General features: G+C 41.9%; 2 protein-coding genes across 2 annotated transcripts in view; both read right to left on the bottom strand.

Annotated features, from left to right (window-relative positions):
- LOC100229438 (E3 ubiquitin-protein ligase KCMF1) overlaps nucleotides 1–4,817 on the bottom strand; it is a 41,136-nt gene extending 36,319 nt beyond the window's left edge. The window contains exon 1 of the mRNA XM_030257313.4: nucleotides 4,256–4,817. Within this exon, the coding sequence (XP_030113173.1) occupies nucleotides 4,256–4,802 (547 nt within the window). The 5' untranslated portion in view covers nucleotides 4,803–4,817. The remainder of the gene's footprint in view (nucleotides 1–4,255) is intronic.
- Nucleotides 4,818–15,969: 11,152 nt separating this feature from the next.
- FNTA (farnesyltransferase, CAAX box, subunit alpha) lies at nucleotides 15,970–24,724 on the bottom strand. The gene is made up of 9 exons (XM_030257312.4): nucleotides 24,528–24,724; nucleotides 23,790–23,875; nucleotides 23,145–23,259; nucleotides 22,199–22,303; nucleotides 21,381–21,507; nucleotides 20,893–21,041; nucleotides 18,884–18,946; nucleotides 18,209–18,380; nucleotides 15,970–16,670 (listed from the first exon to the last, which is right to left on the bottom strand). The coding sequence occupies exons 1-9, from the start codon at nucleotides 24,680–24,682 to the stop codon at nucleotides 16,539–16,541; spliced, it is 1,104 nt and encodes a 367-aa protein (XP_030113172.4). The 5' UTR covers nucleotides 24,683–24,724; the 3' UTR covers nucleotides 15,970–16,538.
- Between the last annotated feature and the right edge of the window lie 2,035 nt (nucleotides 24,725–26,759).

Raw genomic sequence — 26,759 nt, 5'->3', positions numbered from 1 at the left:
CAAACTCCTTGTTTGGAAAAGATGCAAGCAAAGTAAGCACGGGAAGGCAGCAAGTTGTAACTGGTCTCACGGAGGCACATTTCATTACTACATGCCACACTTAACCAATGAATCTTGAGTACTTTGTACAAAAAAGATATAGCCTTGTTAAGTGAATTAGAAGTTTTACATGCAAAAATATAGTGATTCTGCATTTTGCATGGCACCTTCATAACTGACACCATATGAAGTATTAAGTTATGCATCAACTGGCTGAGCACTGGAGTTTGTAGTACCCTTCTGCAGCTCAAGTATGACACAGCTATTGCATCATTACAAAGGGCAGAAATTACTCTTGCTATTCTTGTTTTCAAAAAGTTATATGTTTTGTGTTGGGACCTTATAGAAAACATCATCGACTCAGACTCTCAATCTTTTCACTCCACAGCTAGAGGATTGGATCTAACATTACCCTTACACTAATGGTTTTCAAGTGGTTGCTATATATTCAACTCTAACTATGATGTCATTAATTTCAAAGATGAAATTACATGCATTTCTTTTTAAAAATTAACTTATTTACTTCTCCACTACAAATAAGTACTTGATTTCAGCATCTCTACAAAACACATTTATGTATACAACAAAGAAAAGGAGCACATAAACACTGGCTCCCTCTGCTAAAAGGATCTTAAAGCCAGAGGAGAATATTTGGAAAGGACACATGGTCCTGATAGTCACTGCTCTTCCTTCCTACTGTGTTACCACCAACCATCCACAATTTACTTCATGTGGGACTAGGATTACCTGCAGACCTTTACTGATTTGTAAGAAATACTGACAAATGGGGACCTGCAAAAAAACCCAGCACCTGCATTGCTGACAACTCTTTGAAGCTTAAAGACTACCTCCTCTAGTGAGAACAAGCAGAAAAGGATGGAACTGGGTCTGGGAGAGAGGCACAGAGCATGAGAGATGGAGAACTAAGTGATGCAGGTGATATGGAACTGGAAGCCCTCTGGAGATGCCAGCTGGAGGGAATTTGAACCCAGGCCAGTTAATGCTGTTGCGACCTACTTCCACAAAACAAGTTGCAAAAATGGTCTTGTAATGATATTCCTGGAAGTTGCAATTCTTGATTTTTCTGCTGTCCTGGGTGGTACCTACTGCCAAATAAGAGAATCATTGCCACACGTTTACAAAAAGACATAACCTGTAATAAGCAAAATACCTTCTCATAAACTTTCCAGAGCATAAAAAAAGAAAAATAAAATTACCTACCTGTTCCTTGTAGGCTGCCAAATATTACACCACCATATATTCCTCCACAGAGGGGCTAACCCAGAGAAACACAGCATATTGCTCCTATAAAGGGAACAGCATGAATACCAAGACCAGGGAACGACCTCATGTTGCATTCTACAAAACCAAAAGCTAGCCTCTTAACACCAAATCACAGAACAAAAATGGTTTTGAAAAATTGGAAAAGCCTAGCAATACTGAGAGGTAAGTACTTAACTCTTGATAGCATTACCAAGGAAGTCTCTTGAACATTGAATAAACACATCCAAAAAAGCAACACTAATTCAAATTCTAGTTGGTGTCTATTTTCCTGGATTTGGGAGAAACAGGAGTCTGGACCTCATGTGTGAAATCAAAGCACACTGAAAAGGAAGGCTGTGGTGAAACTTCCTGTGAAGGATAACAAAATCTCACTTTTAAAAAAACAACAACAAAGCCAACTAACCAAAATACCCCAAACAGTTGTTTCGTAAAATTTATTATGCCAAAGAAGCAGTCAAGAAAGCCCAATGGACAGTAAATCTCCATCAGATGCTTTACAGCCTATTTCAAGTCCCAAGCCTTTAGAATTCTTACTCCAGCATTTACACATCCAGATACTTTTCCACCATAAAATTGGTACAGCATCCCAATTCTGTCAAGAAATATCAATAAATCTTGTTTGTAACTTTTTGTACAGACCATTTTAAAGAAAATACATGAAAACACAGGAAAAATATTAACATAAATGTGATTAAAGCTTGCTTTTTCCTTATACCATATTCTCCCAAGACAGCCATCCCCAAACTAGTCATAATGGATCAAAAACTGTCAGCTGTAACCTTGCACAGTTCTGAAGCAAGAATTACCTTTCCTTCTGAGCATACAGTTTCTATGGATTTCCAGAGTTCTACCAAAATCAAGCCCCCAAACCTCTTCTCCATAAAGCCATCCCTCCCATACTAATATGTGTTGTTCTACCCCTCTAGAATAAACTATAGTTTATTAGCTATTAAACTAACTAAAGTTGCCTAAAAGAACGTATCTGAAGTGTGAAGAGAAGAATCATTGAGAAATTAAGAAACAGACTAGCTTTTAAAATAAAATCACAAGGACACAGTGGTAGATGTCATTTGTAATGTCACAGTGTTGTTATGGTTTTAGGAATGCATTGTTTGTTCAGTCACACACCTGAGAAGCCTACGTCCAGGATCCAAAACTACCAAAACTCACACTCACTTACCAATTAGATAATTAGCTTTTTTCTAACTAGGTGTGTCTAAATGAATCTGCTTTGGAAAGAGAATATTAAGCCCAATTTCATTAACAGTCACCCCTTTTAAAAATACCAACAAATATCAAAGTCAGGAAATGTAATTTTCCCTGCTAAAAAACATCTAACAACTGAAAGGAAAATTCATGCTATAGTTTCCATAAGAAACACACAAGAAAACCTATTTTCAAATTCTATTTTAATAAAAAGACAGGGCTGGAATGTGTTTTTAACACATTATCACCACTTCTTAAGTCCATGCACTTGTCACTGAAAGTCACTAAAGAACAACAAATGATATCACTTATCACTACGATAAAGCTTGCATAAATTTAACCTATTCAAGTTAGAAAAGCCTGTATTCCACTACTGTGCATTAAAGAGAACATTTTGGTACATGCATGACAGCACATACTTGCAGACTGCAAAATCCTACTACACCACCACCAATAGCAACTTTGTGATCAATGATTCTTTCATTTCAGTACAAACTGCATGTTTAACCATAAAAAAAATCCATCTCCACCCTCCTGGGAAAACATGAAGGCAGAGGGAGGAAGGGGAGAAATAGGAGCAGTCTTACTAAGCTTAAATTTTAACAAGTAAACAACAAAAGTTAGTAGATTCAGGGAACATAATTCTTTGATAGAGATGCACACATACTTGCACAAACGAGAAGTCTGCAAAATACTGCGACACACACCAAAAACCCATCGCATATACCACACTGCCTAAAATCAAGCTACTAACTAGAAGCCAGCAGTATGAGCCACAAATACCGAATTCTCCTATAATGTTTCTGTCAAAATGTTTTAAGACGGAATGGAGAAATTATGAATTAGAGTAAATAAAGATAATACTGAATTAAGTTCCTAACAATGGATAAAGTTGCCTTTTCAGATTATAAACCCTGGTTTTATAAAATACTAGCTCAAACACTTTACCCACTGGTAAACAAACGCGGAAAAACTGAGCAACTTTCTCTCTTTCTTGGTTGCATACTCCCATCTTCTTCCTGCAAAAATTCCTTTCTTAGCTTCTACCTCTTCCTCTACCCTTCTCCTCCTGACTAACTACCCACTGAACTCCCGCACGGCGGTAAACACAAGGAGACCAGCGGCAAAGCAGCACGCAGAGAACACGCTTCTCCAGCGGCCTCAAAACATGCCACTACCACACCAGCACCGGCCTCCTCGGCCGCAAGGCACAACCGAGGGATCCCGGGCAGATCCCGGGGCCGCCAGCACACCAGCCAGCCCTCGCCAGGCCCAGGGGCAGGCTGCCCGCTCACTCCTGCCCCGGGCCCCAGCACCCAGGGGGCCGCGGAGCCCGGCGGGACCCGCCGCGGCGGCCGACACGTCGGCAGGGCCGCCCCGCGCCACCGCCCACCCACGGCGGCCGGGCCCGCCGGGGGCGCCGCGCCTCGCTCCGCCCGAAGGACGGGCGGAGGAGCGGGGCGGCTCGGCTCCCCCGCCGCCGGCCGTACCTGCGGCCCCGGCCCCGGCCCCGGCCGGCGCAGGCCGCGCGGCGAACGGGCCGTACCGGCCTCCCCCGCTATGACACTGCAGAGCGCGGCCCGCCCGCCCGGGCCTCGCCTTCCTTCCGCCGCCGGGCCCCGGGCCCCGCTCCCGGCGGCGCCATGATGATGATCGGCCCCCAAGGCCGCCGGGCCGGGCCCCGCCGCCGCCGCCGGGAGCGGCCTGGGCGCCCCGCGCCGCTCACCTTCATGTCGGGACATCCTAGTCCAGAGACGGCGGCCCAGGCCCGTCCCGGGGCTCCCGCGGGCAGCTCGGGCGCCGCTGCGGCCTCGCCCCCCACCGCCGCCCCGGTGCGAGAGGAGAGGGGCCGGGGCTGGGCCGGGAAGGGGGCGAAAACACAAGAGGCGGCGAGCAGCCGGCCTCCCTCCTCCTCCTTCTCCTCCTCCTGCCTCCTCGCTCGCCCTGCGGGGGGCGGATCCGGTGGCAACGGCTTCCCGGGCGCCGTGACACGGTGACTCCGGGCGCCGCCGGCCGCTGGCGCCGCCTCCCGCGCCGCTCCGCCCCTGCCGCACCAGCGACGGCGGCGGCCGCGCTGGAGCCTTCCCGGCCCCGGCCCCGGCCCCTTCCCCTTCCTCCTCCCGCCCCGGCCGCGCTGCCGGAGGAAGAGGAAACTCCCCGGCAGGGCGGCGGCCCTCCCGCGCGGGCTGCCGGGCCAGGGCGGGCTCCGCCCGGGGCGAGGCAGCGGCCGAGGTAACGGAACCCGGCACCGGCCTGACCCGAAGGACGCGCATTAATCAGCTTTTTTAATGTAAAAGGAGCGCAGAAAGAGCGGCCGGGAACAGCTGGGCGCATGCCCTGAGGCGGCGTTCCGTCACTGATCGCGTTACTCATTCTGTCAATTTCGGGTGCTGCGACTCCAGGCGCAGGGCTGGAGTCTTCGTGGTTTTTCGTGGGTTTTTTTTTTTTTTTTTTTCTTTCTTTTGTTTTGTTTTTTTTTTGTTGTTTTTTTTTTTTTTTTCCCCGTGTTGTGCCTGTGTCAGGCCTGCAGAGGACAGCTCGAAGCGTTCTTCAGTTAAACTCCAGCTCTGTAAAGAGGATGCCTACGGTGTGCCGTGTGTTGTCCCACTCACAGAACACACAGAACCACAGAATAGCTTGACTTGGAAGAGAGTCACAGAGGTCGTGAAATCAAATAAGACCAACCCCATAAATGAAACCATATGCCTGAGAGTGTTTTCCAATGCTTCTTGAATTCCTTCAGGCTTAGTGCGGTGATCACTTTCCTGGAGAGCCTGCTCCAGTGCCCAACCACTCTCTGGGTGAAGGACCTCTCTTTAATGTCCAGCCTAACCTCCTCTGACAAAACTTCATGCTGTGCCTTCGGCTCTTGTCACTGGTCGTCACAGATAAAGAGATCAGTGTCTGCCCCTCCTCTTCCCCTCGAGGAAGTTGTAGACTGCAATGAGGTCTCCCTTCAGTCTTGTCCAGGAAGAACAGATCAAAGGACCTCAGCCACTTTCTCCTGTGGCTTCTCCTCAAGGCCCTGTACTCCAGACAAGTGGAGTTTGTCCACACCACGAGGACTTTTTGTCCTGTCATTGTTGGTTTCCTGCCACTTCATGGAAGCAGGCCAAACTTGAAATGAGTGGAAGACCTGCAACAGGGTCATGTTTCTTCCCTGGTTCAGATGCACAGGACACATATATAATGCATTTTGTTTCTGCCTTTATTACTGTGGCTTCCTGGCCTTTCCCTAAATTCCATCCATGATAATAGCATGGATGCAACACATCTTTTTTACCTTCTCCCACCTGCTTTAATTTTCTCCAAGTTTTACATCTACCGTGCTCAGTGGCATTCCTTCATCTTTTCCCTTTGCCAATCCAACACCTCTATCTTCTCTACTTTCTTACACCACAGCTCCCATATGGCTGTCTCAGCCCAACAACTCTTAAGCATTTATGTTGGTGAAATATCTTCTCAGCCTGTTTCAAAGGCCATGAGGGTCCACACCAGTGCAGCTTAAGTATCAAGGTGCTGGGAAAGGAAAAAGTGAACCAGAAGGTGTTGAAAGGAGGAAGTGCCGACCTCATTCCTGGCACCACCTCACTCCCATGCTTCACTGCCATGCCTTTTACAGCCTTGATACCTTACATGCATGTGCACTCTGTTCCTGGTACAAAGGTGTTCCTGGTTTCTCACCACCTGGTTCACTTCCAGCTTTCCTTTAGCTGCATGCAGTTTCATAAACAGTGCCTACTGAGACGATAACCTGGGTCTAAAAGTCTAAAGTTCCAGCGTGTTGTGGGCATTTTCAGTGACAGCAAACAATACCTGTGAGTTAGATAAGCTGTAGGGGAAAATGGAGATCATTTTGAGAACCATTTTGATGGGAGCCAATGACTTCTTATGAGAGCAGGCAGACAGTCAATAACCATGCAAAAAGGTTGCAAGAAGTACACCACAGATGACAAGAACCTGAGGGGCACCTTTCAGCTGTCATAATATTCACTACCAAACTATGAAAGCATGTCTCAGAGTGTTTGCCACCAGTTTAGTTCTGGTGACAAAGCTGTGCCTATCCTGCCAACATTTCACAGCAACAGTGCACAGACTGGAGCAGTGAGTAAGATGTTTTGTACTACTTTATTTTGTCACCAACAATTTTAAATGCAAATGGCAATTGTTTCACCCTGATGCAAAATACAGACCACCAGTTGCTCTCTTTCAGTTCCTAGAAGAGCAAGCTAGTAACTGGGCTGGCTAGAGATACTTAATTTCTGTGAGAGACTGTGACTTTTCCTGAAGATAACTTTCTTCGCTCTGAGCACAACAATGCTGTGTTGGCTGCGCTTGGTTTTATCCTACTACAAAAGAGTGACCTCCCACATGAGCTTCTCCCCATGCGTCTGACAAAATACAGCTGCATGCCAAGTATTTCAGTGGGACCTGGAAGAGTCTGTGCTTAATCTTAGAAGTCCTTGATCTGATAATTTTGTTTCTCCGCACTTCAGTTAAAAACCAGTTCAATAAACTTTCCTCTGTTAAGTGTTACTCAGATATCCCTTGCGTGCACATGGTGCCTCTTCTGTGGTGCATTCTCCATCTTTGTAGACTTGAAGTCCAAAATTAAAACTGTAATCCTGTTATTTCCTGTTTTCTTGCCTTAAGGTCTGTATCTATACCCAAAGACACAGTATAGATGAAAGTCTTGGTTCTTTTGGAATTGTGTTAGAATATGCCTGTACATGCAGCATTATATGCAGCACCTGTTTTATATCCTTCAGAAGGAGTTTTGCTGATTGTCTCTTCAAATACTGCAAATGTAAGATAACTAGGCTCTCAGTGATTAGTACGTGGCAACTCTATCTGTATGTGCAAAGAGGTACATAACAGAATTTGAATGTCCTTTTCAAGGTCATGGCCACCAGTAGAAAATATTATTTTCTTAGCATTATCGTGACAAATAACCTATACTGTCCTGGTTTTAAACAATACTGTTTATCAAACCCACATGCTGTTATTCCACAGGCAGAAGGAGAGATAAATATTTTAGTTAGGTTTATAAAGTTTTGTTGTGGATGAATCTTTCTGCCTCTAAGGAAGGAGCCTGCTATAATTTGCTTTCTTACTCTTTCTCTCCCGTTCACCAGAAGAATTCATAAGTGAGACTTCCTTTAAAGCCATGAGGAGAAAAATTCAACATTAGTATCTTCCTGATGGATAAAAGCAAGCTGAGAAATAAATTTTTTTTGCCCAAAGTCACTCAAGGTCAGAGCCAGACAAGGGATTAGAGACCCAGTTCTCACAGCTAATTAGGCCATTGGATAAACCACAGTGATAAACAGAAAAACTGATTAATTTTCCCAACATATAATAATACTATGATAAAATTTGTGTCTGAAAGTCATAAAATCCTCTGAAATAGGGAAGAAATGTTTGTGTGGCCTCATGCAGTTCCTTTTTCTGCCACTGTAAAAAGGTTGTCTGGAACAGACCAGAAGTTTGACCACTGAACAGTGGTCACTGAACTTTGAATTGAACAGTAACATCCTAGAGCAGAACTCCTGAGTGTTAAAACTGTTACATTAGGAGACACATGATTGCCATTAATGCCTTCAAAATTATTCACACTTTTGTAAACTACTGAAAGCCCCCTCAGTCTGTGTTTTTAACTTGTTTCAGTGTTATTTCTAACAGGCTTTATCTATTTGAGGAAGGCTTTACTTTGCTTGAACAGGTCATTACCAGGGCTGGGCAACCCACTACATGCCACAGTTGCTCTTTGCAGGTTTGGTGGTTCAGGCTCACACTTGGAACTAAAACAGTATACAGTGGTACAAAACTCATATATTGGTTGCTTGCTCAACAGTAGACACATATGGAACTGTGATGCATACATACCTAAATATCAAATGTGTACAGTGGTACATGCCAGGGCCTTCCACTACACTTTTCTGCTGTTTTTCTGCCTCCTTTTGCTCAGTAATGGTTCAACATGTTACTGTTGCTTACTGGCTGTGTTCAGCATATGTAAATAAAGCTTTTAAGAGAAATATAGTCTTGCAGTCTTGCTGCTTTCTAATTTATGAGGAAAGCCCCAAATAACTTGATTTCTTCTTACTTTTTGTTTTACTTTCTGTGCCAAGGATTCCTGGTTTTCTAGACAGTAACGGTCCAGAAAACACAAGGCTCTTGGGATTCTTATAGCTGGATTCTAGGTAGGAAATGGTATTTCTACATTTCTACAGTCTTATGAACTGAATTCTTTCATGTTCCCAGGCCTGCTTATGGTGTCTCACAATCCACCTTGAAATGTCCAAAGCACTGGAACTGCACAAGTAAAACTGTAGGAATTAGGAATATCTGATGGCTTTGCTTAGTGAGTCCCATTTGGAGATTTTGCAGTGGAATAGAAGCATCTCACCAGACAAGAGTGGACCTGAATTTTTAGCAGATTTTTTTCCCTCTCATGGAAACTGTACTTGGCCTTAGAGCTACACTGTGCTAAGCACAACCAAATATACTATAAAATACTTATTATCAGTTTAAACTTTTATTAGAAGTACTTACTTTGAATGCTGGACACCACTAGGATGCGCAATGGAAATGCTATGCTGCTATGTCCATAATTTACTGACAATCAGCAGTTGCAAAGGGGGTTCCATTTCTTCAGACATAAAGTCCAGGAATAAATGTCATATCTATCTTCTTTCCTGAGCTGTGGTGGTGCCTTTTTTTTTGGTCTTAAAACTGAGAGCCAGATGTGGTTAAGGGATAAAGGGTTTTTATCTCATTATTTAATAAAGATTTTTATGGTGCAACACTTCGCCAAGATGGAGCATGCCGAAACGTACACTTCTGATAGATTGTGTATGTAATTTTATAGACTTGGCAAATTAGCATATCCAATAAAGGTGCCCTAAGGAGAGGCTTGAATGAATAGCATGATATCATCCCATCCTGAAGAATTTCTTCCTGGATGGGCTTAATCGTAGTTTACAGGATGTATTTTAGAGACCACCTTGGTTTCTCAGCATAGCATAGGGCTTTCTGAACTCCAATTGCAAGACCTCTAGGATGTTTGGTTTTCTGGCCTAACAGAAAACCAGGACTATGTAAAGTTATCAGATTTAAAGAATTACAAGTGTGCATGTAAAGAGCACTGAGGATACATGAAAGGTATATAAAAGAAAAGGCAAAAAATCATCATGGCATAAGTGGCATCCCCATATTCACCTGCACATACCCTGAAGTCACTGCTAGTCCCAAGCCCTCTGTAACAGATTTTGCATTATGCCAGAATCCTTTTGCAAGTTGGACAGGTGGCATTAGGAGGTTAAGCTGATGGGTACTTGTACACAGCCAGGTGTATGTGTGCAGATACAGAATTCTAGCATACTTCTGCTCTTTTCCTTCTATCAGCAAGTGTATCTGGACTTCAGCAAAATGAGGAATTGCCTTGTTTACCTCCTCCATTTTGGAGTCTGCATTCAGAGGTTACCCCAGGTCAGTCCTTCACTACTGAGAGCTTTCATCTTCTGCGCAGTCAGTTTTTGATGCTGGTTAAGATACCAGATGTTGATAAAAAAGTTCAAAGTGCCCCAGCTAACTCCTTCTCTTTGTCTTTTCTGACCAAACCTTTATGAAGAATTTGAGCCAAAACAAACACTGAAAATTCATCAAATCATCTGTCCACTTACAAAAATACTCCAAACTGACCAGATATCCTTGTAATGGCATGGCTCCAGTAGGCACACTGTTCTTACAGGACCTAAAGTCACAGCACAGTCGGAAATAGAAGTGGCTTTTAAAAATTCTCAAGATTCCGGATCTAGAAGAGGACAAAGAAAAAAAGAATTTATCCTTTCTTGAAATTACTTTTGCTGTTCCCTTGGAGGTTAGCACTGAACAAAACAATAATCCTCTACTTGATAACCACAAATGTTACCATTTTGACTCCATTCCATGTGAATGAATCAGAAACACAGTGTCCCAAGCACTGTTCCCACAAAGAGGAGATATCAGGGATGTATCCTCTGTACTTACAAAGCCATTTTTCTGTGAACAGGAGGAAGCAATTAAAAAATTATCTGCTCATCACCATAAAAACTCTTCTGCTGCTCAGATATGTTTTTTGCATGTATTTTTTTAATTGCATGCTGCAATACTGGTTCAGGCTATGAGCTAAGTTTTCATTACTCTCTTTTTTTTTTGGCCCTTTCCTTCCTATCCCCTCTCTCTTTCAAATCAACACCTGCACTTATTGGCAGTGCTGAGGAACAGAAAGCAGGCTGAAACTCCCACAGTGTCAAAGAGACTACTAGCACTTGTTGGAGTAAGGGGAATCTCTGTATACACCAAGAGCATTCAAACATACGAGGACGTGTAATTTCTTCTGTAAAAAGCCTGTACTATAAAGTGACAGCTGAAAGCTGGCATTGTGGGATACAAAACCCAAGTTTATGTGGGTCTTGTCTTGGCCATGGCTGCTAAATAGCAATCCTACAGCATAACAGGTTATATCTCATCATTCTCTTCTTCTTCTTCTCCCTAGAAAATTTAGCCTGCATGGCTCAGACAAGCATGTATCTGACAGTGTATTAGCACTTAAAAAAAAGAAATTAGAAACTCAGTACAGTTAACCTGGAGAGAAAAGACTGCTCTTACTTGAAATGCACAAAATTGCTGTGTATGCCAGGTGGCTCTGTCTGGCTTTGCAGCAGGCACCTATACTGAAATAATTTGCTGTAATATTCTTAGATGTTTTTAGGGATGCATGACTAGTGATTTTGGCTTGCCCTTTCCTAGTCATCCCTCATTTTCTCCTTTTTCCTGCAATGAAACTGGAGAAAATTTGAGTTCCAAATTCAACTTAGCTATGTCAGGGTACCACTGACAAACAGATCTCATCCAGCTTTTGGGGTTTTATCCAGACATTCCCTCTAGCACAAAACTAAGTCTTGCCTAAGGCACATCTCCTTACATATTTCCTCTGAATATCAGAAGCCACACAGTTTTCTATTCTCACTTTACAACTTTTAAATTTTTCAGCTAAGGAATAATTTGAAAATTGATAATTTGAAAATGTGTTTCTAAAACCAGGTGTTTCTGGTTTTCAGTTGCCCATGTAAACACTCAACACTCTCTCCCTTTTATTGTAGCCTTCAGCTCAGTGCAGGATCTTTGCAGGTTAGACCTCAAACAATTAGCAGGATGATTGGCAGTACCACTCAACTGGTATCAGAATGCTGGAACAGTGTTTAGGAACCCTCCACACCTGCTCTGTAGGTACCTGCAAATAGTCATTTGGACTAATTTTGCAGCAGAGAAACTGTTAATACAAGAGGCAGTCAGCAAAGCCAGTGAGTATCGTATGCTACTGTATACAGGGATAGTATGCTCTCACTGTTCTGTAGTAAAACTGGGAATAAAACTCATATTCATTGTGTGTCTACAAGCTAGAGCAGAGGCAGATGTGTGCAAGTACCTGTAAAGAAAAGGAGGTTATATACCCACCACCTTCTTATCTTGGTAAGCAGGCTTTGGCAGAAGAGGGAGCAGAGAATGTACATCAAGAATACACAGTTCTTTTTTTTTTTTTTTTCCTTTTCCTCCTTCTGAAACTTCTTTATAGCAGCACAAGCACGTACTCAGCTGGTTTTGGATCTGTTGGATAGATGATTTGGACAGCAGTCAGGGCACATCAGAAAACCAAAGAAGTAAACAATGAAATAGACTTACCCAAAGTAACTCAAACCCAAAAGAATGAGAAGCCCAAATACAACAAGATGTCTTCTGCAGTCATAAGATCACTGCTCATGAGCAGTACTGCAATGGTAGCATTACCCCTGACATCCAACTGTTTCAGGTGTGGTCAGAGGTACCAGAGATAGCACAGTGCCCATGGGAGGGGGTAATGATAGCATGTCCTGGGAGCTCAGTGCATACACACGAAGAACAAGCAGCTGCACCTGGGTCACTCTGGGTGCTCAAGCTGGCTTGGCTGAAGTGACACAGGGCATTTCTTAATTCACTTAAAATCCCTACACTGACAACCCATATGACTCCGTTTTGACAAACCAGTACATGAGAAAGAGAAGTCTGTCTTTGACTTCCTTTAGCAAAGTTTTCAGTCCTGCTTACCAGAAAGCAAGGAAACCGCTTTCAAATCTGCAACAGCATGCTTGAGTTCCTCAGTTTGGCCCAAGTCCTCCTCTGAGTTCCAAGAAGTAGTAGGTCATCTTGTCCTTCAATCTATATTCCCAGAAACAACCAGCAATGGGCAGCATTTCAGTACAGAGTGCTCAGAGAAATTTATCACAATGAGGCTGGCTCTAGGGGACCAAAACTTTCTAGCTTGTGAAAACATATTAGGGTAGCACTCTGATTGGAGGCATGTCTCCAAAAGATGTAAACGGGCCACAAACCCCAAGTTCTGAGCAGATGGGTTTAGTCATGGTGTTATTTTTAGAATGCCAGGACTAAATGGAGTCTAAATCTGTGCAAGGTGTCCAGTGTCAGAGGAAACATCATTTCTGTTAACGAGACATTGCTCTCCAATTAACACCAACACGAAGATGACCACTTAGCCCCTCCCAGAACACTTGTGCTTGATGCTTGTGCGGCGCTATGTGTTGAATTACCAAGCAGCTGCTCTTCCCTGTTTAATTAGCAGGTGTGAAAGTAGCGATGTTGGACGGACGAGGCGGTGTCGCCAATGCTTTTCCTGCGCATCCTGGGCTCGGGGGTGCGTGTGACAGTGGCATCTAGTGGCCAGCGTCCACCTTCTCGGCTGGGCGACAGGGTACAGACACGATTCTAATCCCCCAGGCTGAAATCCTGTGTAGGTTTTCAGTGCTTCTTCACAGACAGTGATGGTGATGCACCCCGTGGAGCACAGTCCTAGCCCCAAGGGATTTCATTAGACATGTCATCTAGGCATCAAGGCATCCTGAGGTACGGTTTTTAGCTAAATCTGGTGAAGCTTCTAGTAGCTCATCATGGCACCTACTTAGAGAAACCTAAGTGTGTGTACCCTCAGTTTTAGGTGTCCCATCTCTGTAAGTCTGTCATCACCATAGCCCGGCATGAATTGGCAGCTAGCACTTCAATGAAAGTGTTTCACATCGAGGGAGTGATCAGAAACCTCCCTGCTTCCTTATTGGAGAATATTGCTACGACAGAAGGTCCAGCTGAATGGCAAATCTGTCTCAGCACAACCAGATAGCATCTGAGAGAAGCACTTTGTGCTAGCAGAGGTGGTTTTGTACTGAATAGATTAGGAAGGACTTGCACACTTGTCACCTAATTTGCAAAGACAAAAAGGTGGAAGTCATGAATGGCTTATTTGGACTGGGCTACATGAAGGCAAGAATATCAGCTTCTGATGAAAGCAAGCATACAATATGATTTCACACTTTACTAATGCTCTATACTCCACTGAATCTTCCAGTTACACTGATTTACAAGGGAGAGTTTGTATCAGCAGTTTTCCATTTAGGCATAGCTCTTCAGTAATAAAATTGTGCACAAGTGTCATATAATTACACACAATAATAACACCAGTAAATTTTCTTGTACAGATGAACCTACTGGGACAAATAACTGTGATGTTTGCCCTGATCAAAGGTAGTCAGTACCAATGCCTACAGGTTAAAAGTCATCTCTAACTTCCTACTCTAAGACCCTTCTCTCTACAGATCATGCATTTTGTCAAGCTCCTTCTTCCACCAGGAACGTTTTGCCTCAGAAGCATTAAAATTCATGTTTGGTGGCTTCACTTGCAACCTGGCTGGGCAGCCATCATTTTTCCAGCTCTGATAGCTCAGTATTTTTGTGTAAGGTTGACCAGCAGAAAACTGAGGTGCCTTTGCAAGAGAATTTGAAAGCTTCATTGTAGTCCAAGTGACAGTAAATATAAACATTTGAAAGAACACTTCTGTTACAATAGAATGACTTTGATTCCTGTTCTTTAACTCCAGGGTCCAGCACGTTTCTTTTTTTCTCAGGATTTACATGATTTGTTTGGTTACACGTTTGTTCTACATAAAACGGGGTATGTTTTTCCATTAAAAATATGTATTTGATTATTTATTGGTAAATGGAGCTCAGAAGCAGCATTATCTTTCTGTGTAGCACTATGCTTGCATAACCAGTATAAAACCCTACCAACTCTGTTTGAATCTTATTCATTACTTATAGACATAATTTTCAAGAATGAGAAGGCCATAGGTTAACTATATCCCTGAAAAGGTATTGTCAGAGGAATCCTACCTATTCTTGCCACTAAGAAGTCTATATGGCTAAATCTAAACTCTTGCCTCAGCCCACAAGTGACTGAGATCACATCCCAAAATACAATGTCCCTGTGGACACTCTTCATCAATCTTACCTTGTGATGACTTACTGCTGAAATTTATGCTAGTGTCTATAAAGAATACTCTGCTTTATCCCAAGTGTGCTCTGAATTTTGTGAAAGATACAAAAAAGTATTAACACCATATGCAGAGGAAAAATTCTGTTCCCTCTTCATTGATGTTTATTTAAAGGATTGTATTTGACTGTTTCATCTTTCTGAGCTTTCTTGACTCTTTGTCACTCTTGTGGCAAATACATTACTTTGTCCTGAAGACCTTGAACACCCTGGCTGTTCAGTACTCCATATTTAGTACAGTTTCAATTAGGAACAAATCATAGGGATAAAAACACACCTTTTGCTTTGTACTGGAGTTTTAAATATGGTAAAAAACCCCAAACATGTAAAAAAAAAAAAAAAAAGAAAAAAAGAACCTCCCAGGTTAACCAATCTCCAAAAGTTTGAAGTCCATGTCTGTTTTGAATGCTCATTTGTCACTACAAAAATGTTTTCTCTACGGCTGAGAAAGCAGCAAAACCACTACAAAATTACACAGCTTTTGTATATCAATTGCACTCCCTGTGAGTTGTTTTGAATTTCAAGAGAGCACTGAATTAAAGAATTCCAAGTGTTAAAAAAATAATCTCCACTATTGTTTAATCACAGTTAACACCTTTTAATGTTTAGTGTCAGAAAGACTGCATATTATGGAATAAACACCAGCATTTGTTTGTTCCCTCTATGATCATTTCCAATAAAATATTTCATATCAGACAAACACTCCCACTCCATAAGAACACAGTTTACAATAACCATTTGCTGAAAACCAAGGTAGATGCAGTTTTCTGGTGCAGATATACACCTCCCCCAGGATCCTCAAAGCATTTTTCCTGGGCAGGGAAGAATTCAGGGCTCCACTGAATATATCAGGTGTACCAAAAGTTTCTGAGATAAGAATACTCCAGTGCAAAAGACATCTCAATGCAACAGAACCCAATACTTACACAAGGGGATATTTCACCTCTATTAGTGTTTGAAAAAAACAAACTATGCACTTACAAGGACCAAAAGAAACACATTAAAAACATTCAGACAAATGCTCTAAGTTATCTATTTTTATTACAAAATTACACTTGGTGTTAGTTTGCATACAACAGCATAGGCTGACAGTGTTAGACAACTGCTCCTACATAAGGCAACAGCTGCAGTGCCTACTTGCACTAACCAGGTTACTCAATATCCCCTATAGTTAAGTTACCTGCAGTCACTACTGCAGCAAACTCATGAGACAGTGTTAGGAACCACAAGTGGGTAAGCCATGATATGAGATATGGTTTTAGTGCTTCACAAGTTGTAGAGTAACTTATGTTGGAAAATACCTCTAAGATCAAGGCCAACCGTTAACTGAGCACTGTCAATGTAACAGGTATAATTTTATGTATTTTTAGTTAGGAACTAAAAACTTTACTTGGTACATTTCAATAATAAAGCCTTTTTACATTTCTTGACTGCAGCTAGTCAAGTAGCAGCAGCAACTCAGGACTATGCAGCAGTCTGCATTCCTCTTTCATTGCAATACCTACAAATGGATTTTGAACTTGTTGATGACCCTACTTCGTACAGCTTTGGAACAACTTGAGAGCTTAACACTGTTTTCTTCTGTCTTCAGTTACTGCTCTTTATCCGTCAGTGTGCTGCTCTGTTCAGTGCCTGAACTGTGCTTGCTCTTAAGGGACCTTCCAATGTATCTCCAGTACTCTTTTCGGATGGTGTCTTTTTCTTTAGCCAGAATTTCACACAACTATGAAAGAAAAGTGAGAGACTGCAGTATTAAACCAAAAAAGCTTACAGAATACTTAATTATAAAATGCATACAACATATATTTCAGACAGTATTAAAAATATGTTCCTCTGCAACATTTGTTTTATTCATGGGATTCGTAACTGTTTAATGACATCAAACTGATGACAACTCCAGTTGGTAGCCAACCAATCTGACACTTCACAAAAATCTCTCCAGGCCCATTTCAGTTGTAGGAGTTCCCTTTGACTCATTTCCATGCCTACCACTCATCATCCATGCCAGCCTAATGCACCCTGTAGTAGAGCACAGTATACTTCCTGAAAATCTTGAATGTCTTTCAGTCATTCAACAGGCCGTAAACCACTTAATTCCAAACAGTGGAAGATCATCCTGCTCTTGAATCTTCAGTACTCTAGATGGACTGACAGGAGATCTTTTATTTCTAGTTTTTTCCTCAGCAGACTGTCCCCAAAAGGTTCTCCATGCAAGTCAGTAACCTCCTCTCATACTACATTAAGAGTTGGTGCAGATAGTTCTACATGTTTGGGTTTTTTTTGGTTTTTTTTTTGTTTTGTTTTGTTTTTTAATTTTTATTTTTGATCTAGGTAAGCAGCACAGTAGAAGTCAATACTACTTACAGGACAAGCTGTGTAAATTTTACACAGTCTGAACACTACAAATGTTTTGGTAAATTCCCTTTTATTATGCAGATGACATTGCCTTAGTGAAATGGAGTTAAGGAATTAAGAGTTTTGATGCCTAAATAGAGAAGTCAAAATCAGTGAAATAGTATAAAGGGGACAACTGCACTTATTTACAGTCTGTTCCTGGAACACAACAATGGAAAAGTGCTGAGAAAGAACAATGTCAGAACACACAGACTCCAGGCAAAAGTGCAGATCTAATTACATCAAGGTCTAGTCAGTCCCACAGTGAATGGGAAGTGTTCTTGTAAAAACTACATTACAAACTGCACCAAGGAACAGCCAAATAGAAAGCTCTGGGAGATACACAACATTGCCAGAAGTAATTTATGCTCTGTAGGAAGCGGAGCCTGACATTTCTTACCGATACCCCAGTGCCTGCTGGCCATCAGCTAATTCTGTCAACTTTCTTAGAAAGAGCCAAGAAGGGCCAAGTGAGCTAAATTGAGATTGTTTGGACATGGATATTCTGAGAAAAATTCATTAACCTACAGAGAAGAGAGTGAGTTAATGCTACAAAGTAAACACTGAAAACTCCTCAATTGTTCAAACATCTTCTTTCTTCTGCAGGTAGTATTAGAGACCTTCCTTCACTATCACATTAAGAAAATTTAAGAGTAATTTCATAACTGGCTAATTATTATTTATATCTAATTTCATGAGATCCTTGTGCTTATCTGGATTTTTTGTTAAACTCTCATGATCAAGACCTCTCATGATCAAGAACTAACCTGTTCTATTTACAAAAATCATTCTCATTTTGTCAAGCTATAAAACCAGACAGGAATAGGCAGCATCCCTGAGAAGAAAAACCACGCTCTCAAAACATACCTCCAATGCCTTGTTCAGTGTTTCTTCCTTGTTATCACACTGGTTTTCTAGCATATCTTCATATATGTCCACAAGAAAGGCAATCAGATAGGGTGAACTGTGACTGGGCTGTAAATTCAACAGTTCCTCCAGCAGATTTGGATACTTAGAAAGACCACGATCCTGCAGAATCCTAGAAGAGAGGTTAAGAGGCTTGACACATAACGATGCGAAATCTGGTGTGAATAACTGCGTTTTTGTTAAGACTCCTTTACTTGGAGATTAGGTTTGGAATCAGGCTGCAAATACAAGTAAGTCAGAAGGTAAGCAGCATGCAGCACTTGTATAGCCTCATGTTGTAGTAAGCTGGTATAGTTTTTGTTCAACAGAACAGGAATTAGACTGAAAGCATATTAGTTATTTCCTAGCTACGCTTTTTAACACAGTAACTTTACAGGTCAAGTTTTTAAAAGCATTAGAAGTACCTGTAGTCCTTTCACAAGATCTATAGGGCCAGAAGCTTAGTGAAAAGTTACACAGAAATTAGGTTAGACTATAATAACCCTTTGTGACAGTATTTGCATGCCTGCTTAAGCACACTACACTAGAACAAAAAGCATTAAGTTATTTTCAATTAAGAAGCAGGCACCAGACACCTTCCACAGATTCTTTGCCTCATGGAGGAGTAAACCTCACCCTTTTAAGTAGTTCCAAGCACTCTCGTTATGTGGCACTGCTGTGATCATCTCAAGAGTGTACCTACAAGAAAAAGGTAATAGGTCATGAATGCAGCCAATAACAATGCAGTAAGAAATTACCTGAGTGTGCTCAGAAGCTTCCAAATGCACGTCTCTAGGCTATACTTCACTCTTTTTGCAGATCATCTCACCTGGGTAGATCAAAAATGGCTCACAATATTATCACCCAGAGTCTCAAAGAGGCAGACACTATGTTTTAAGATTTAAGTGCTCAATTTTCTGGACTTTAGACAATAATGAATCAGTTCTCAAAATTACTAGCAAAAATACTGAAAAAAACCAACATAATATACTCTTCTTGTATGCTAAAGGAATAACTTACATCTTGACGCTCAGAAATGGTAAGGGGCTGAAAATAGTCAGAGTAACTGAGCTCTGTTAATATGATTGCAAGTGGTATGTTCAGTACCTATTTGCAGAACTTTTTTCATCAGGCTGCACTCAAGCAAACCCACAGAAAGGCAGAGCTTGAGCTTTCAGCTCACACAGCCTTCTGCAGCATTTCTGTGAAAGCAGCAGTGAGGCAACTGCTGTAAAAGCAAAGCAACAAATGACACCTCCTATACAGCCATAAAGCCATATTTCATCTACACAAAGGAGATTTATCTTCTGGCTTTTCCAGCATAACCAGGCATCCTGATGATTTTCAGCAGCTGCAGATACAGGAGTATCTGATATATAAGGGGTACTAAAAAAATTACCCACAACTGTAACTCTTTTTAAACATTCTGCAGTCATTACAACAAAGAATAAGTTCATAAACCAACCAGCAGTTCTATAATGACATCTGGGAAGGCCTAATCTTAGCCAGCCTGGTTCTTAAGATGGTACCCAATTATCTTAAGAAGATCAAGAGAGGATGTCCAACCTTGACTCCAGAGATAAAAAGTTGAGGATATCCAAGTCTAAGCCATGGAAATGGTTCAGATTCACTGATCTACAGGAAAGCTATAAACTGGAAGAGAAGTAAAAGTTCTAGAAGGTTGCAAAGACAACCATAAAGATGGTGAGGGCTGGGATCCTCTATGAATAATGTACCAAAGGATTCAGAGATTCAGTCTTTCTTCTGAAAAATAACTATTAAAAAATTGCTTTTTCACCTTATACCTTCTCATAACCATCAACCCTAATCAGCAGCCTGAGATGTGAAAACCATATGAAGAGGCTTTTCTTACCACCATGGGTAGGAAAATACGTCTAGAAGCCCAGTTTGCCTTCAGTTACAAACATGCAACCTAGAAACAGTGAGCAGAAAACTCTCTTTCCTGGAAACTCAGAGAGGTAGTTCTCTTTGTGCCAACCACGTACTCCTGACAGTTTTCTTTTTCCAGCTGCATCAAATTCCTCACAAAAGGCAACTCCTCTTCCTACAATCCATGTCACTGTATTGTGTTTGCATGGCTTGTTTTTTGGTAGTAGGGAGGGGCTACAGGGGTGGCTTCTGTGAGAAGCTGCCAGGAGCTTCTTTCATGTCCATCAGACTCAGTCCCTGGTGGCTCCAAGGATGGATGTGCCACCGGCCAAGGCTGGGCCTATTAGAAATGATGGTAACACCTCTGTGATAACATATTTAAGAGAAAAAACAAAGGTGGTTGTACAGTTTTATTTGCTGCAGTGCCTCTTTCCAATCTTTCTAGGAGTAGAATACTAATGAACAGCACAGCAGTGTCACAGATCTTCTGCAGCTTGTCTGGCTGTAACTAGTTGATCATAACCCCTAAAGTTTTATTTGTACAATAAACAGCAGGTCAGGAAAACAGATTCATGATAGTAGCTTGCCCAGGGTAAGCAGAGCTTGCTTCAGTCTGGCACTTGATCTGCTAACCATGAGTGTTAGTCCCAGAAGTGAATAAAAATCAGGCACAAAGCCCATGGAGATTGTGAAAGTATTCCTTTGCTTTCATCTAATGGAGATTGTTTAATATGAGCCCGAATATAATTACTAACCGGACTTCTCTGTCTAGGACTGCTGGGTCATCATAGCCAGTGGTGTTGAAAATGACAAAGTGCCGTTGGTTCCAAACAGAATTGTTTCTCACATCTTCTCTCAAAAGCTGGTCCACATAGTCCAGTTCATTGTCCCATAATTTGAACTCCTAAAGAAAGAGAAGGAAGAGAGAGTATCACAATCAAAAGTTTTTATTTTGTAAAATACATTCTTGTTCTCAAGTTGCCTGAATATCAGATAAAACCTTTTTTGAATAAATCAACAGAAAGTTAAAAAAAAAAGTACAGGTGAACTAGCAACATGCTACACTACTCAGTGGTACACAATGGGTTTTAGCTCATCATTAAATACACACACACACAACAGTAAGCAGACAACAATCCAATTCTTGGAACTCATTTCCTAAAAGGCAAGTTTATAGCTAACCTCTGCCACACACTTAAAATGCAAGTTATTTAATGAATCAAGAGTTCTGTGGATACAATACCTGAATAACCCATTGTCTGTGTTGCCAGGCATGGTAATTTTTGGCATCTTGGTTAAGAATGTCAGCTATGAACTCAAGCTCTTGGGATGGATCCTGCAGCCACTCAACCAGCACCCGTCTGTGATGCCTAATGACGAGAGGAAGGAACAAAGTCTAAATTTTTTTATAGGAGTCTGTAGTGTGTGTTCTATATAACAGCAGCTTATAGCAAGTGCACCACTTAGGAAAAAAAAAACCCACTAGTTAAATGCTTCAAATTAAGATACCAGAACATTTCACTTGGCTCTGAGAAAGGCATGATGCATATTTATATTATAAAAAATTCTAGCCACAATACACAATGGCCAATCATCTCATTTTAGAGAAGTAATGTTCACCTGAAACTGTTGTTAACAGTTTCATGGTCGAAGTCTTCAGCAGAGTAAAGTTTTCTAGTGCTACATAATTTCTGTAGCAATAAAAAATGATGCTGCTTTTTTGCCTATTCCCTTTAATTTTGGAAAAAACCCAGCAACAAGGCAGGCAAACTGCAAAACACAATAAAAGAAAAAATACTAATTTCTATTGTCTTCTTGGTTGCCTTTTCACAAGTCTTTTTTTTTTTTTAACCTGTCAGACTTATTTGGCAGTCTAAAAATTGAAATTAATAAGAAAACAACACCTGCTTAGCATGTCAAAATCATATGCTTAGAATAAATACCTGAAAGGAGCTTTGCCATGATGCAACACCATTTAACTCTACCACTGCAAATGGACAATTTACAAAACAAATATTATCTACAAAAACATTAAGAACAGAGAAGAAAGCATGATTTTACCAGACTTGGTAGTTCTTTGGCTGATCTTCAATGATAGCTGTAATGTAGTTAAGTTCCTCATGGAGATCCTTTCTCAAAGACTGGAGGAGGACTCTTCGGAAATGCCTGTAAAAAAGTCAAGCATTTGAACACTGCAAAAGGAGTTTCCTAAAATTCACAGAGAAGAACATGGAATCACCTTTGTTCACAGTTCTTGTAAATGATATTGAGCTAAAAACAATGCAAAAAGCTAAAACTAATGCAAAATCCTTGACCACATATCTAGTTCTGCTAAAGGGCATTCAATTATTGAACAGCAGAGAACTAGAATACGACTGGTTGCACAGTACATTATCTAAGATTCTAACAATGTACCCATGGTAGTTTTCTGTACAGAAACTAAGACTTCTGTACTTGAAACAATTCAAACTTTATAATTTTATGGAAATTAGTGGAATGAAGACGTACAAGAGGTACTTGTTAGCGTGTGAGTAAAAGGCCATACTCTGAATATCAGAAATTCACTGTTTATTTATTACCTAACTCGACAGATCTTTTTAAATGCATAAAGTATTAGTAGTTTATTATTAGTAGTAAATACATAAATTATTTGCCATCATGTTTTTATGCCTCTTCTCAAAGTCAACTGAGGGCATCTTCAGCATTTTGCCATGGACACATTACCAGGTAAGTAATCTAATTTTAAACAGAAAAGTCCTTTTTGTAGCTAACCCTGGCCTTGACTGATAATATCCTTAGAGCCAAATGAATGAAAACCATTTAAATCATTTAAAATGAGGCATGGGAAATACTGAACAAAGGCTTTCTTTGGAAGCTCACTGGAAGGCTACTCTACTTCTCTGTGTAAATTCAACCAGGCATGCCCTAATTCAACGAACAAAATATTAAAGATTTAAAAGGTAGGCAGCTGAATGACCACAGAAATAATCCCAAGATAACTACATACCATACTGTGTAGTTTGCAGCGTTTAACTCAATGGCATCTGCTGTTAACTTGAAAGCTCTTTCACTTCTCTCATCCCGCTGCAGAACAGCCCGGAAATAATCATAGACATCTCGGACTAAAAGAGAATAGCATCTTAGCCAATGGCCTGAATTGGGGAAAAGGTTAATAATCCTTTGAAATTGCTACCTATTTTCTGTGCTCTAAATACACCTACTGATCTGAAAGCATTTTCCACTCAGACCCGTGCAGGGTATTAGCACACCACAAAGCTGCACGAGGATGTTAGAAACACACCATCAGAATAATAGCCACAACAATCATAAAAGGTCTGTGCTGCTTACTCACACTACTTCACTAGCTGCAAGAACTTCGTGTTTTGCTTCCACTTGTGGGCTGGAAATGCCTTGTGACATGAACCACCGTGTCTCCTGTATTACCTCGTAAGCCACAGGATTTTAAAGGAGAACCTTGGCTATTAACATCTCAGGTGAAGATTCAGCTTCCGAGATGCTCAGTGAAAACACCACACACAAGCACCATAACACAATTAACCAATTTCTTCAGAGTAGCACTCTAGGAAATGTTAACCAATACACGAAGTCTTGTTTCATCAATGGTTAAGGGCAGAATATATTTAAGACTTACATTTTTCACTGTAGATGATCTGAACAACAGGGTTTGGCCCATCATTTTGAGGAACAGGTTCAATATCAGCCCATTCCTTCCTGTCCCTGTAAATACATGTTTTTTGTGTTTTCAATGCTTCTAAAAAGCACAAAATGCTACTCAAACCTTGACACGCATGAACCTGTGTCCAGTAACCCATCCTTGCTCCGAATAGTTCCTACTATTTTAGCTACTTTATTGTCTGTAACACAGACAAGCACATAAATATGTAAAGGTATCCCCAGCATAAGAAGGACGTGGAAGTGTTGGAGCAGAGCAGGGCTACGATGTTGAAAAGAGGACTGGACCACCCTTACAAAGACAAACTGAAAATACTGGGGCTGTCCAGCCTAGAGAAGGCTGTGTAAAGATCTCAGAGCAGCCTTCCAGTATCTAAAAGGGAGCCTACAGGGAAGCTGGCGACGGACTTTCTGTCAGAAAATGTCATAATGGGACAAGGAGTAATGGGTATAAACTGAGAGAGGGGGAAATTTAGCTTAGAGATTGGGAAGAAAGTCTTTGTAAAGGTGGTGAGACACTGGACCAGGGAAACTGTGTATGCAGCAGCTCTGCCGCTGTTCAAAGCCATGTTGGATAAGCCTTAAGCAACCCGATATATGAAAGGGATCCCTGCCCCTCCCAGAATCTCCCCGCTCCGCGCCCCCCACCCCGCGCGAGGGTCCGGTCCGACCCGGGATGGCGCCGCTGCGGCCGCACCTGTACAGCACATAGCCGGCATCTTCCCCATCCTCCTCCTCTTCCGGCAGCTGCCCGAAGCCGCCCTCCGCCTCGCTGCCGCCGCCCTCCACGTCCCCCTCCGGCTGCGGCTGCAGCTCCTCCACGGCCGCCGCCGCCCTCCCGTCCGCCGCCATCGCTCCTCCGCCGCTTCCGGGACGCGGCTGCACCACCGAGGTGGGGGGCGGAGCGGCGGAGCGGCTCGACAGCGCCGCCCCCGGCGCGGAGGACCGGGAAGGCGCGGGCCTCCCCCTGCCCGCCGAGTTTCCTCAGGGAGCGCTCACAGCGCCCGCCGCCATCTTGGCGCCCGTGCTGACAGCGTAGGGCGGAGTGTGAAAAGCGCCAATCACTCGGTTATTAAAAATTTTAAACGTTTAATAATAACAAAATGGTTATTAAAAATAGTAATACAATTAGAGTAATAAAATTTAGAGTTAGGGCAATTGCAAGACAATAAAAAGCAAAGAATTACGGACGTCCAGATGCTCTCGGACACTAAGCCTCAAGCTACGTCAGCAAAGGTTTATGTTGGATATTAGGAAAAAATTTTTCACTGAAAGAATAATAAAGCACTGGAATGTCTTCCTAGGGAGGTGGTGAATCACCATCTCTGGATGTGTTTAAAAAAGACTGGACGTGGCACTTGGTGCTATAGTCTAGTTGAGGTGTTAGAGCATAGGTTGGACTTGATCTTAGAGGTCTCTTCCAACCTCATTATTCTGTGATTCTGTGATTCCGTGAAAATCATGCCTTGTGAGCAAAGGAATCACCCCTAAAACAATATGCTATTGCATATTCAAATATCCTTCATAGTTATGCATATATCCTATTTAAAACAAGAAACTCTGTCTGTAGTATGTCAATCCCCATGGTGTCTTCAAGTCCAAGCAAGGCCTGAAGAAATTAGCTTCTTCTGATAAGAAAATCCTAAATTCCTCTTCTCTGGAAGATTTAGGTGTTCCTCGAAGCGAGCATCTCGTTCCTTAAAAACAACCCCTTCACATACATATTTTCTATTTCAACTACTAAAGCTTCATTTTAACTACAAAACTACATTTACCATACTATTAGAATGTAAATACAGCATATATAGTAACTATTTGGGCAGAGCCATATAATACAGATTTTCCACACAGAGGAATTTGGCCGCTGCAAAAAGGTGAAACTGGAGAAGGTTTTGAAAGGTTTTGAGTGGGAGAAATTGGAGAAGGCAGCAGAGCCAGCAGGAACTGGGGGTGTTTAGCCTGGAGAAAAGGAGGCTTAGGGGTGACCTTATCACTCTTCAACTACCTGGAAAGAAGCTGTAGCCAGGTGGGAATTGGCCTCTTCTCCCAGGCAACAGTGACAGGACACAGTCTCAAACTGCACCAGGAGAGGTTCAGGGTGGACGTCAGGTGTAATTCCTTCTCAGAAAATGTGATTAGACATTGAAATAGACTACCCAGGGCAGACTGGGCCGTGTTCTAGCTGACAAGATGGATCATCTCAGATGCCTTTTCCAACTTAAATGATTCTGTGATCCCCTGATGTGCTGTTGGTCAGCAGGAAAAAGTAGCTAAGGACAGTCATTAGAGAGAGCAGCTGATACAGTGTAGGGATTTGTAATCTGGGGCATTTTGAGATGCATTAGCATGGAGAGAATTAAAGAAAGGGGAAGATGGGCAGTAGCAAGGGCTGTGCATACATCTGCACCTGTGCTGTATTCTCAGGGAAGTGGGAGATCATTCCATATGTGATGGAAATGGTTAAAGTCTTTAATTTTGAGCTGCTCATGTTGAAAGGGCTGTTGTGTGTTTCATGTGTTTTACACTGATTTTATTGGAAGAAGAAAAGTGCCACAGTGACAGTGAGGGAGTATAAATGCAGAGCTGCAAATTGAGACACAAGATCCAGGACAAGGAAGAATCAGGCCCACAGGTGGTTCTTGTGTCAATGAGCTTTGTCTTCTTTGGGAACAAGAACTCTGTGCTTTCCTTGTCTCCCTGCCTTTTCTTCTGCCCTATTTTATTCTGAGGACTTCATTTGTTCCTGCCAGAATGTTCGTACAATGACTCTTTGGAGTGCATAGTGTGGTTGCTGCTTCTGGGTGTTGCAGTAATATAGACTATACTAATGTAATGGAGGATAAAAAAACAGGGAAATCTACTGAAAATCTACTTTGAATAACAGGATTGTGAATACAACAGAAAGAGAATGGGCATATCTAGAGACAGA

The sequence above is a fragment of the Taeniopygia guttata genome, chromosome Z (assembly GCF_048771995.1).
Source record: "Taeniopygia guttata chromosome Z, bTaeGut7.mat, whole genome shotgun sequence".
In the NCBI taxonomy this organism is placed as follows: Eukaryota; Metazoa; Chordata; class Aves; order Passeriformes; family Estrildidae; genus Taeniopygia; species Taeniopygia guttata.
Note: the sequence above shows the minus strand (reverse complement) of the source record. Positions and strands in the feature narration are given on the sequence as shown.